This window comes from Rhinolophus hipposideros (genome assembly GCF_964194185.1).
Source record: "Rhinolophus hipposideros genome assembly, chromosome: 14".
Taxonomy (NCBI): domain Eukaryota; kingdom Metazoa; phylum Chordata; class Mammalia; order Chiroptera; family Rhinolophidae; genus Rhinolophus; species Rhinolophus hipposideros.
The window spans coordinates 11,359,145-11,372,464 of NC_138060.1; the positions used below are offsets into that span (position 1 = coordinate 11,359,145).

The following is a 13,320-nucleotide window of genomic DNA, read 5'->3' on the forward strand; positions in this document are numbered from 1 at the left end:
GTGGTATGACTCCCCTGTCTATGGCTCCGTGGGTGTTCCTTTGTTGGCCTCACCATGTCCTGCACTCTTGTGTGGGGATCGGGAGCTGAGTTCCTGCATGAAAGTCGTTTTCCCAGTGAGACACAGCTAGAGAGGTGACTAAATAAACACTATGCTTATTTAATTAGTGGTGAGAAAAGCATTGAACATGGACCGGCAGGTGTCAAAACCCAGACATAAACATAGTTCTGCCACTAGAATCTGTGTCCCTAACTCCCCACTGAAAGCTTCAGGGAAATGGAGCTTCCTGACATGTGTTCTCTGAACTTGACTGAATTTAATATTCCTGAAGTCCTTCTCTTTTTGATAGTTCTATATCTTGTGCAATCTCTTTTCTCTGAAACCCTCAAATATTCTTTTGTGCATTTTTTTCACATGCTTCTTCCTCTCCTCTAGACTTCAAGTTCCCAGAGGACAATTCTTATTTCTTTTGATTCCCCAGTGGCTAGCCCTGGCAGGCCGGCAGGTGAGATTAGAAGTTGAGTGTGCTTTGATGATCATTAAACACTCAGGGCCTGGGACAGGGCCAGGCAGGTTGTAGGGACTCTGTAAATATTTCTGGACTAAATGATCACTGGGAGTATTTAACAAAAAGTTAGAGTGATAATGGGTTTGGCTTGGGTCAACAATCAATCTTCATCATTCAGAAGGTGTATACCTAATTTTACTTCAATTACTTAAGTATTTAAGGCGAGCAAGGTTTATTGGTCTCCCTGCTCTGGCTGCCCCATCACGCCACTCTATCCCACACCCCAAGTCACACAGAATTGGTAGTGACCCAGTGTGGGGACTGAGTCCCACAGAGCAGTTTCCAGGCTCTCGACCTCACATGGAAATGTGCTGGCTCTGGTAGTAGATGGCCATCAGCTGTGATCAGATGGCCATCAGCTGTAACCAGTTAGCCATTGGCTACTAATATAACTGCCATGGCTGGATTGGCAAGGGGGTTGGTTGGTTGGCAGAGAAGCGGGCGGCTGATTGCAGATCATGTGGCTCCTGCTTCCTGTGTCTCCAACCCAGCCACCAGCGAGAATATAGTGGTCATACTCCCTGTCTATGGCTCTGTGGGTGTTCCTTTTTGGCCTCACCATATCCTGCATTCTTGTGCGGGGAACAGGAGATGAGACCCTGCATGACATCCTTCATGACACCCAGTCTGAGCAAGAAATTTGTGAGACACCTTAGTTGGTACTATACAGTAAAGATTTGTGACTGAAGCCAGTTGTGACTGAAGCTGGCCTTCTGAAAAGAAATTCATGTCATGGTGTCACTTTTATGAGCAAATCAACTGTTTATATGGTTTCAAGTGCATATGACTTTCTGTACAACTGCGCTGGTACCAATGTCCCTGGGTCAGAACAGGAAGGCTTAAGGGGCTTAGAAGTGAGTTCATTCCATGCTGCAGGCCTGTGCTAACAGTGTGGCCATTTAACCACATGCACCGTGGTTATTGTGTATGGAGAGGTACCATACATACAACATACACCAAATTTCAGAGACATAGCATAGAAATAAAATGCAAAATATCTCAATAATTTATTTAATGATTACATGTTGAAGTGATAATATTTGGGACATATTGTGTTCAATAAAGTATACTACAATTCATGTGACCTGTTTCTTTTTACTTTTTTGAATATGACTACTAGAAAATGTAAAATCACGCATGTGGCTAACGTTGGACAGTGGTATTCTACTCGTAGAATGTAACAAATATGAATCTGGTAAAAAACCGAACTCCTTTATATCTGCCCCCTACTTCACTCTTCTCCACTTCTCCCAAACTTACAAAAATTAGATAAAGCACCCCGCTTCTTCTCTATGTTCATTCTCAAAGCTGTTTTGTTCCCTGGATTGAGTCAAAATTCAAGCTATGCTTCAGTCTCATAGCTGTAAGGTTTATTTTGTATTAGCAAGATTTGTATTGGCTTTAACGATCAAAGCATTTTCTATTTATATAGAAATTTATAATTTAAAAAAAGAACCAATACTATATCATTGAATAGCTGTAACTACCCTAAGGTAGCAAGAAGTGAGAATTGTCACCATTTTCCAAGTGAAAAATTATCTGTTTTCCAAATGAGAAAACTGAGGATAACATTTATTTAAACCAGGCCCTATGCCAGAAAGGCTTTCAACTCTCTGGCCAATTTAGAGAATATAAGTGGCTTTTCCAATGGTCAATTAAATGGGTACTGGAATTATCTTCTTACTCTTTCTACCAAAACAGCAGTTCTCAGACACAGTATTGCATTATCAATTATGAAGTGTAACTTTTTATAAATAATAGTTAAAAGAGCAAAGTTTTAGTGACTTTATATAAATTAGAACTGATTAAAGGATATTTGAAAATAATTTATCTTTTGTACATTTCTTTCATTTATTTATTTACCAAGCACGTATTGAGTGCCTGTTGTGTGTAAAGTACTAAGTTGGTCCCGGGGGAAACATCAGTGAACAAAACAGCAAGAAAAGACAGATCATCTAACAAATTGAATCCTAATTAACAAGCAGTTAGAATAAATGGTGTGTTGTGGAAAGACATGGGGGGAGACCTAGGCTAGGGGTTGGGAAGGGCTTCATCAGCTAGGACTGCGAATGCTGAGACTGAAGGATTGTGGGGTACGGCCAGATAGGGGTGGAGGAGGCAGAACGCATAGGACTCTTTTAGGAAGGCTTTCCTAAGTGGGAAAGAAAGGCAGGATTGATAAGGCAGGGAATTGTACAGAACCTACTGTCCACATTACCTGTGCACATCCTGAAAATGTACCTAACATCATCTGCTTGTACCTAAACATCATCTGTTTATTGGTCATAGATGCAACAGCCACAGTAGTTTGAGAACTTCTGCCTATTACCATGCTGCACGTACGTGCTTTTTTCCCCGCTATATTGAAATATTATTGACATATAACATATGTACGTTTAAGGTGTACAATGTAATGATTCGACACCTGCATATGCCATGAAGTGATTTCTGCATTAAAGCTTAACATCTCCCTCCCCTCACATAATTACCATTTAGCATTATTAGCTACAATCACTATGCTGTACGTTAGAGCCCTAGAGCTTGTTAATCTTATTACTGGGTCTTTATACCCTTTGACCAATATCTCCTCATTTCTCCCTACCCCACAGCCCCTGGTAAGCACCATGCTACTCTGCTCCTTTGAGTTCAGCTTTTTCTAATAGATTCTACATGTAACTGATACGCTGTATTTGTCTTTGTCTGACTTTTTTAACTTAGTAAAATGCCCTCAAGTTTCACCTAAGTTATGGAAATGGCAGGATTTCCTTCTTTCTCATGGCGGAATAATATTTAATTGTGTGTGTGTGTGTGTGTGTGTGTGTGTGTGTGTGTGTGTGTGTATCTCACATCTTCTTTATTCATCTGTTGATGGGCACTTAGTTTGTTTCCATATCTTGACTATCGGGAATAATGCTGCGGTGAACATGGGGTGCCAGTATCTCTTTGAGATCCTGTTTTCATTTCCTTTGCACATATACCCAGAAGTGGGTTTGCCAGATCATATGAGTTCTGTTTTTAATTTTTGAGGCACCTCCATACTGTTTTCCATAGTGGCCGTGCAAATTTACATTCCACCCAACAGTGTACAAGGGTTCCCTTTTCTCCACATTCTTGACAGCACATATTATTTCTTGTCTTTTGACATTAGCCATTCTAATAGGTGTGAGGTGATGTCTCCTTGTGGTTTTAATTTGCACTTCCCAGATGATTAATGATGTTGAACACCTTTTCATGTACCTGTTAGCCATTTGTATGCCTTCTTTGGAAAAATATCTATTTAGACCCCCCCATTTTTAAATGGCAATTTGTTTTTTTGTTATATAGTTGTATGAGTTCCTTATATATTTTGGATATTAACTCCTTACCAGATACATAGTTGGCAAATATTTTCTCTCACATCATAAGGTGACTTTTCATTTTGTTAATGGTTTCTCTTACTGTGTAGAAACTTTGTTTTTGAAGTTGAACATGCAAAGGTTTTGCATTTTTTAATTTATTTTTAATTGCAGTTGATATATATTATATTAGTTTCAGGTGTACAACATAGTGATTCAACATTTTATACCTTACAAAGTGGTCACCACAATAACTCTAGTAACCATCTATCACCGTATATAGTTATTATGATATTATTGACTCTGTTTCTTATGCTGTACATTACTTCCTGATGATTTATTTCATAACTGGAAGTTTGTATTTCTTAATCCCTTTCCCCTTTTCTACCCCCTGCCCCTGCCGTCCCACTATGTCTCTCCTCTCTGGCAACCATCAGTTTGTTCTCTGTATCTATGAGTTTGTTTTGTTTAGTTTTGTTTGTTCATTGGTTTCATTTTGTTGTTTTTTTTAGATTCCACATATTAGTGAAATCATAAAGTATTTGTCTTTCCTCTGTCCAACTTATTTCGTTTAACATAATACTTTCTAGGTCCATACATGTTATCACTTTTTAATTGCCTTTCTTTCTTTTCATTTTTTGTATATTATATATTTTTGGTTATGATTACCATGAGGTTTATATATATTCATCTATATCTATATCAGTCTATTTTAAGCTGGTAGGCATTTAAGTTCAATCATATTCTAAAAGCCCTACATTTCTTCTACCCCCTCCACTCTTTATGTTTTTGATAACATGTTTTATATCTTTTTGTTTTATGTATCCTCTGATTATTTATTGTAGTTTAGTTAATTTTGCTACTATTGTATTTTAACCTTCGTATTAGCTTTTTAAGTGGTTGATTCACTGTGATTATTGTATATTTGCCTTTATCAGTAAGATGTTTTATCTTTCCTGTATTTTCTTATTTCTGGTTATGGTCTTTTCTGTGTAAAGAAGACACTTCAATATTTCTTGTAAGGTCAGTTTAGTGGTTGGAAACTCCCTTGGTTTTTAACTCATCTGGGAAACTTTGTATCTCTCCTTCAATTCTGAATGACAACTTTGCCAGATATAGTGTTTAGAATACTATAGTATTCTAAAGTCCTTTCTTTGAGCACTTTAAACATCTCCTGCCACACTCCCTTCTGGCTTATAAGGTTGATTCTGAGAAATCAGCTCATAGCCTCATGGGATTTCCCTTATATGTGACTTGGTGATTCGTTCTTTCTGCCTTCAAGATTGTCTCTTTATCTTTCACTTTTTGCCATTTTACTGAAAATATGGCATCGTGTGAGTCTCTTTGTGTTCATCTTGTTTGAAACTCTCTGTGCTGTTTGGACCTGGATGTCTGTTTTCTTCCCTGGATTAGGAAAGTTTTGGGATGTTATTTCTTCAAATATTCTTCCTTCCCCTTTCTATCTCTCTTCTCCATCTTGAATCCCTATAATGAGATATCTTACAATATCCTCATTTTTTTAAATTCTTTTTTCATTGTGCTGCTCTGATAGGGTGATTTCTACTTTTCTGTTGTCCATGTCGCTAATTCATTCTTCTGTATGAGCTAATCTGCTGTTGATTTCTTTTAATGTGTGCTTCATTTCTGTTATTGTGTTCTTCATCTCTAATTCTTTGGTATATTTTCTGTCTTTGTTGAAGTGCTCTGTCAAGTTTGCTGAGTATCCTTATGACCCTTTCTTTGAATTCTTTATCAGGCAAATTACTTACCTCCGTTGCGTTAGGGTTTTTAATCTAGAGTTTTTTCTTGTTCTTTCATTTGGGGCAATTTTGTTTGACTTTCTGTTTATTCCTAAGAGTTGTATAGAATAGCTATCTGTTCTATTCTTGAAAGAATGGTCTCTGTGTAGGCTGGGTGTTGAATAGTTTTGTCAGGCTGGCTACAGTCAGGGAAGGTGCAGGTGGTGCCTGAGGTGTCACCTGACCTGAAGGAGTGGGTTCCAAGTGGGGCAGCCTGGTGTGTGTGTGTGTGTTTCCTTGCCCTTTTAATATGAGTGGGGCTGCTTAATATAGACAAAGCTTTGAGGTGTGCTCTTAGCTTGCCCTGTTGCTTTAACTGTCTGTGATCAGAGCAGGGTCTGGGTGGAGCTCCTTTAACTGTCTGTGATCAGAGCAGGGTCTGGGTGGAGCTCCTTTAAGTCTCAGTGTACCACCAGCTCCACGACCTCTCCAGCTTGCATGCAACACCTCACTTTACCAGTCTGCTCTCTCTTCTGGGACTGCAGTTCCTGACACGCTCAGCCATACCCCTCTCACTCCGCAAAGGCAGCCTTGCATTCATGTCTTGTTGCTTTAATTGTCCACAATCAGAGAAGGGGCTGGGTGGGTTCTCCGTGTGCGTGTGCATGCTGCTCAATGCCCTACTAGCTCCGCCCTTTCTCCAGAAGGGGCAGCCTTGCTTGCCGCACAGCAGTACCCTTCTCACTCCGTGGGGAGTAGCCCTGTGTGTGGGCACTGCAGTTTTGCTAGCTGTACACTCCCATGTGAGCATATAGTAGGACCCCATACTTTCTCTGGACAGGGTAGCCCCGCAGGCAACAACGGCAACCATTTTGTTAGCTCTGCACTCTCTTCAGGCCAGGGAACCCCGTGTGTGCACATCGCAGTTGGTGTATAAAGCAACACCCTGCTGCCCCTGTCTGCTGGATCAATCTCCAGGTGGAGGGGACACTTATAGGCACACTATGGCACTGTCCTGTTTCTGCTGGATCCAGTTCAGGAGGGGTGACTGGTGAGGAACCACTGCATCCTACAAGTTGGCTAGAGAACCTAGATGGAGTTCCTGCCTGCTCTCCAAGCTCAGGGGAAATGTAAGCAATGGCACTCACCAGGTCCTCTGCTCCTGGGTTGTTCCCTAGACTCCTGGAGAGCTCTCATGTTTCCTTGACCTTCTCTATGCAGTCCCTCCCTCTTGCTTGTTGTGCAGAAGCTGTTCAATTGGCTCACAGTTGTCTCTCAGGAGGAAATGCTCTAAACATGTGTGCATTCCGTGTGTTATTGGGAGGGGATGGCCTCAGTGTCCACCTACACTGTCGTCTTGGACCCACCTCCCATGTTGTTGCTTTTTAGTTTGATGTAGTCCCACTTGTTCATTTTTGCTTTTGTTCTTTGTGCTTTTGTTGTCAGAATACCATTGCCAAGACAATGTCAAGGAGCTTTCCCCCCATTTTCTTTTAATAGTTTTACAGGTTGGGATCTTACATTTAAGTCTTCAATCTATTTTGAGTTAATTTTTGTAATTGTGTAAGCTAGGGGGCCAGTTTTATTCTTCTGCATGTGCATATCCAATTTTTCCAACATCATTTATTGAAGAGACTACCCTTTCCCTATTGAGTGTTCTTGGATCCCTTGTCAAATATTAGTTGACCATGTATGCATGGGTGTCTTCTCTCTGGGCTCTCAATTCTCTTCCATTGGTCTATGTGTCTGTTTTGATTACTATAACTTTGTAGCAGGATGTTTTAGACCACCTGAGGGGCCTGTGACATGATTTAACAACCATCTCTAAAAACAAAAAACAAATTAACAACAACAACAAAAAACTCTGACGTGCAGCATTTGACAATTTCCATGGTGCAACTACTACTACCTTGTCTGATATCTAACTGTCTAGCTATCTAGATGTCACTGAATATGGAGTTGGGAAGAGACATGGGGTAGTACCCCATTATGTATCATTTCTACAATACAAATATAATAGATGTAAATAGCCCCCAAAGCAAGGATAATAAGTGAATTGTAAAATAATCAAAAAGCAATTAATTTCTAGTAGGTATTAACTTTGTAACATAATTTATTTAACTGATTTATACATATTTTTAATAGTGGCTGTGTCTAAATTAACAACTGCATCACAAAATTACTGCCAATTTAACCACCAGTTCTCACATGCCTGTCCAGGCTGCTCCAGCACACCACTGGGTACAGTGTCTTCAGCGAAAAAGAACCATGATCCTGATCTAGAACAAGTCCTCACTGTCCCTTTTCTCTCTGTTTCTTACAGATCAGCAAACAGCAACTGCAGACAGTCAAGGACCGGTTTCAGGCTTTCCTCAATGGGGAAACCCAGATCGTGGCTGATGAAGCCTTCATGAACGCCGTCCAGAGTTACTATGAGGTAAGACTCAGTAGGCAGAAGAAGGCCAAGACTGCTCCAACCTGAAGCCCAGCGTCTCCAACTACTGGGCAGTGGGAACAGCAGTCTTGGCCTCTACACGACCATTCCTCCTGAGGCAAAGGGGGTGGGGAGTGGTTGCAATTTAGAGGAATAATAGCATTTTGTCTGGGGACAAACTGTAAATAAAAGCTACTGCTTCCCAACTCATTTTTGTTCCAGGCAGTGTGCTGAGTGCTTTACATACTATTTCTTGTTTAATCTTTACAGCAGTCTTAAGAGTTAAGTCCTGATATTTTCCCCATTTTACTGATGAAGAGATTGAGGCTCAGAGACTTTAGAGCAATTACTCCAGGGCATACAGCTGTTAACATGCCATAGCTAAGACTTAAGTGAGTCCGGAGCATTTTCCCACCACTTACACCTTTTCTAAATGAGCTAAATACCTCCTAAGGATGATGCCTTCCGTAGTTTTCTTGTTCTTTCTATTCAAATGGTGCTGTGAGTTCTTTTCTGCAAGTTAGAACACCGTCCAAAATACAGTACTATTCTCAGGAGAAAACCTGTGAGTGAGGGAATATATTCTGAGTATATCACAAGTAAATTTTCACCCTGACTTCAGAGGTTTATTTATTAGTAAAGTGAATTTGGAATACCACTAGTATTTTTAAATGTTATAATTATTTTGATGTAATATGCATGTTGGCTATCACTGGTCCACCACTAATGAAGTGACACGCCCTACCTTCCTACGGGCACTGCTTAACTGACATGTATATTTTCAGAAATGATGATCTGATCATTGAAAGACATTTTACTTTGTATTAAGCTATTTTCATGTGAATGTGAACAAAACAAAACAAAAACAACCGTGCTCCCTCCTCCACTCCTCTCCTCAATAGATGCTTTAACAATGTTCATTGAGTGATTCGGTAAAACTGTCCTTCCCACTTGCAAAAACATTTGACTCCTTTCATGGAGAGAGTGGAGCACGATTACACTTCAACCTTGTGAAAATAAAGGTATTATTGATTAGTTTGCTAATTAGTTTTCTAATTAGCGTTTCATAGCCAACAGCCTTTGTCTCTATGATGTTTGCTGGATCTATCCACAGACTCATCTTACACGTCATTTCCTCAGTGACATTTGTATTCGGATCTATTTTGGAAGTTGGGTTCGTTTTTACACTTGTCAAATTTAAGCTTTTTTTCCCCTTTTACAAGCAGTATTAATTGTTGCCAATAAATGTCAAACTTCGTGCTTTATCTCATGTGATGCAATATTTCAGTCGAATTTAATGGATAATGGAAATGAGATATGGAATCACAATGATGGTACGGCAGTGAATAATTTGAATATATTTTGCAAAAGGTTCTGTTTAGAAACTGCCAGTGAATGAAATTAATTCCCTCTCTCCTTTTTTTCAAGTTCTGAAAGCCAATTCAGACCAGGCAGACCCTTACTAATAATTCTCCATGTTTAAAGTCATTCCGCAGTTTACAAATTTCAAAATTACAAAACTTAATTAGAAAGCTCATTTGACTAATGACATAAATTGAAAGAAAGTGCCATTTCTATCTATTAATTAAATCTGAAAATTAGTAGTTATCAACGTGCTAATCAGTCTCTGGAAATTACCATTATATCTATAGTGATCCCAATATTTTCTTCTATATTGGCCAGTTTGTTTGAAAGGACTTCTTTTTAGTCTGGTAAGATTATAGGCATCGAGAAATTACTGAATATTTAATATTGAGATTTGAGTAACAGGAAACAATGTGGAGTATTAATTATTTACCATGTTCATTAGTAAAGCTTTAGAGTGCCTTGAGATTCATGTTTCCTGGAAAGCCTAATCCTCTGCAGCAAAGGTCCTCAATCAAAGGATCAGGATTAACACTTTACCTGGGAGAGTCTCAAACTGTTTACTCCTCTGTTTCCCCCCTTTCCCTTTATGCTTGGGCAATGGAGAAGCTAGTGTCTCTTCCGCCACCCTGTTCTAAAATCCAATTTCTTTTCTGTCAGTATCTGTCTTGGTCCGGTCTGTTTGGATTACAAATGACAGACAACTACTTCAAACTGGCTTAAGCCCAAAAGGAGATTTATTTGCTTAAGCAACTTAAAAGTCTAGGGGTAGATTTGGCCACGGTTGTAGCTGAATCCTGAGACTCCGAAAATGCCAGCAGGATGGATATCTCTCCACACACCTCAGCTTTGCTTTTGTCTGTGTTGGCTTCATTCCTAGGCAGGTTCTCTCCGTGCTACCTGTTTAGCAACCCCAGAAGCAAAGAGAATACATCTTTACTGAGAATACCAGCAAAAGACCCAGGGGTGACTTAGTTGGAGTGACATAGGTCACATGTCCTTTCTTGAGCCAATCACAATGGAAGGGGGTGAAATAGACTTGGGGAATCAGGCCTGGGACAAATACTACTTTGAGACCCTGAGTACAGGCTCAGTTCCACTGAAGTCATTTGAATTGAAAATGCAATGGTTTCCTATTAAGAAATTAGGGAGATTCTTACCAGAAGAAGGGGTAATGTATGTTTGTCAGGAAAAAACCCCACATATATTCTTCTAATTTCTCTCTCTCTCTCTCTCTCTCTCTCTCTCTCTCTCTCTCTCTGTCTCTCTCTCTCTCCTCTCTTTCCACCCCACCATACTACACCTTCACATTCCAGGTTACCAAGGGTAATGTCATTGAGGGGAAAAACAAAAACAAGAAATATTTCCCTCAAAAAGTTCTGAGATTATCATAGTAGAAAAAGTCAGTTTCAGCTATTTGCCTGTCTAAGGCAGACATGGTTTGTCAATACACTAGAGTAGTAAAGAGCAGTTTCTATCTGTGCTCATCAGTCTGGTCTGAACCCAGCCTGCCACCATCAATGGCAAGCTGGTGAGGCCTGGCACCTGAGCTGGGCCAGGGTGAAGGGAGCCCCAGTTTCCCTATGGTATTTGATCCTTTGCTGGTGGCCTTGACTGTCCCAGAGGGTCCAGCAGGGCAGCAGACAAATCCTTTACTCTCTTCCATCATGGCTTTAAGGGCTGAGTGCAGGGGTAGGTGCTAAGATGTGGCCCAGCAACCCAAACTGGTCCCACAGCCACAGTCCTCAGACTTCAAAGAGTCCACCTACGGCCTCCACATCTTTTCTGACTCTCAGCCCTCTTAAGACAAACGTCTAAAACGTAAGCCTCTATTCTCACCTTCACCTCCCCATCGCCCTGCTTTATTTTGATTCCTTCACATGCTGATCCTGGCATCAGAGACAAGATGGATGGAAAAGTTGCACAAAAACTTTCTCACTTAGATCGGGCCTGGAAGGAAACCTGGGAAATTTGGTGGGAAGTGGGACTGTAGAATGGGGAGGAAGACATGTGAGCACTTGTGGAGAACTCTGCCCCTGACTTCTGGGCTTCAGATGGTGGACCTGCTCTGCCTGACTGGTTTGGTTTTGTTTGGTTTGGTTTGGTTGGTTGTTTGTTTTTTAGCTGATCTCTAAAAAAGGCCCAGTTAGTTTTTGTCAAACTAGCTTTGAATGTTGTATCAGACAAAATTTTTCAGTTTCTAGCAACAGAAACTGGCTGTGGTTAAATTAAGCTTTAATAATAACAACATCAACAACTATTGTTGTTGTTGTTAAAAGAAATAACTGAGCATAAAGAAAACTGGAAGGCAGGGCAGATTGACTTCAGGAAGGCAGGTAGCAGGATATAACGGACACTCTATCATTGGTATGAATCCTCTCCAACCCCATTCCATCCTTGTGCCGCCACACTCTGAATCTGAACCCCAGAACGGGAAGTGTGATTGGCCAAGCTCAGGTCCCAACTCACCACTTGGCTTAGGAACGACAAGGTCCCATGGTTGACAGTCCCATTGAAACTGTGAATGACAAAGAGGTTTCAGACTGAGGTAGTGTTCAAAAAGGGAAGGATGGTTGACAGGCTAAAATGCAAGTGTCCTCTATACAGGGTGACATATTTTGTTTAGTCTTTATGATTGAAGTTTTTTATTAAATCTAAGAAAAGTAGCAGTCAGGTCACACCTGGCTGTTTCTCTGAAATGAAGCTGTATATTTTCCAATATGCAAAACTCACTATAACTCCTTAGTGGCCTTAGAACAGACATATCCCTAGGAGAAGGCATTCGTCCTTACGGGAAAGCCAGGAAGGAAGGAGGAGGCAGAGGTCAGGGTCATTAGGTGGATGAGTTTAGCGTCCAAACAGTGTACAGTTGACTTCTAATTTGGCTGTAAATGGCTTTGGGATACCAGCCAAGTCTGAGCCTCAGTGTCTTCATCTGTAATAAGACTTATCGTGCATAATTGTTGTCAGGGTTAAATTGTACACACACACACACACAACCTCATCTTAAATCTCGCCCCTGGAAAGTGCCATTATGAATATATGAAGGTTAGAAAGAGAGAATGGTGGTGTGGTGCCCATCTGGTGCATAGAAATAATAGCAAAGAGTTGAAAGTTGATAGAATCAATCCACTCCCGAGTTTCTGGGCCTGGGTTTGGAGTAAGGAAAGTACAAGGTCAAGACAAGGAAAAGAAGTATAGACAGGGGAAAGGGAAATGCTTTTGCTCCTAAATTACCACCATCTACCACAGATCATGGCCCCAGATCTGCACCTGGAGTTTGTCCTAGGACGCCTTACCTTTTGGTGAGGAATATCTTTGAGATCCAAAGGTGTATTTTATTTTAGAAATTAACATGAATCTTGCCTTAACAAACATAAATTTTTATTTTTTTTTCACATAGAAAGGGGCACTTCAAGTGATTTTGCAAGTAAAACCTGCCAATTATAAAAGTAGACAGTATAGGGGAAAATCTAGATGAAATAGTTAGAAAAATGCCTATAATCCCATCATCCTGAATGACCACTGAAATGTGGGTACATATCTTTTCAGATAATGTATCTATAAACATAAAGATAGCTGTTTGATTTCCATATTAAGATGGAAAATATTAATATCCCACTTGTTTCAGTAGCGCATGGTTTTCAGTCTCCTTTCTACTTCTGCAAAAATCACACACATGACAGTCTCATCAATAAAATGTTTTATGACCTAAGATGTTCTCAATCCAGGGTCATGCTTCGATCCTCCAACCCCATCTCACCCCTGCCATTGGGAGTCTCTGGTTTAATAATACATCATGGACATCTTTTAATGCTAATGAAAAAAGTATTATTTTTTTTCATGACTGCATGATAGTCTATTAAAAACGAATAACTG

At 40.2% G+C, this 13,320-nt stretch overlaps 1 protein-coding gene across 11 annotated transcripts in view; it reads left to right on the forward strand.

The window, feature by feature from the left end:
* Positions 1-13,320, forward strand: part of CADPS (calcium dependent secretion activator) — a 459,417-nt gene that overhangs the window by 108,474 nt on the left and 337,623 nt on the right. For all 11 annotated transcript variants that reach the window (XM_081072041.1, XM_081072042.1, XM_081072040.1 and 8 more), the window contains exon 2: positions 7,966-8,079. In XM_081072041.1, coding sequence (XP_080928167.1) covers positions 7,966-8,079 — 114 coding nt within the window. The remainder of the gene's footprint in view (positions 1-7,965; positions 8,080-13,320) is intronic.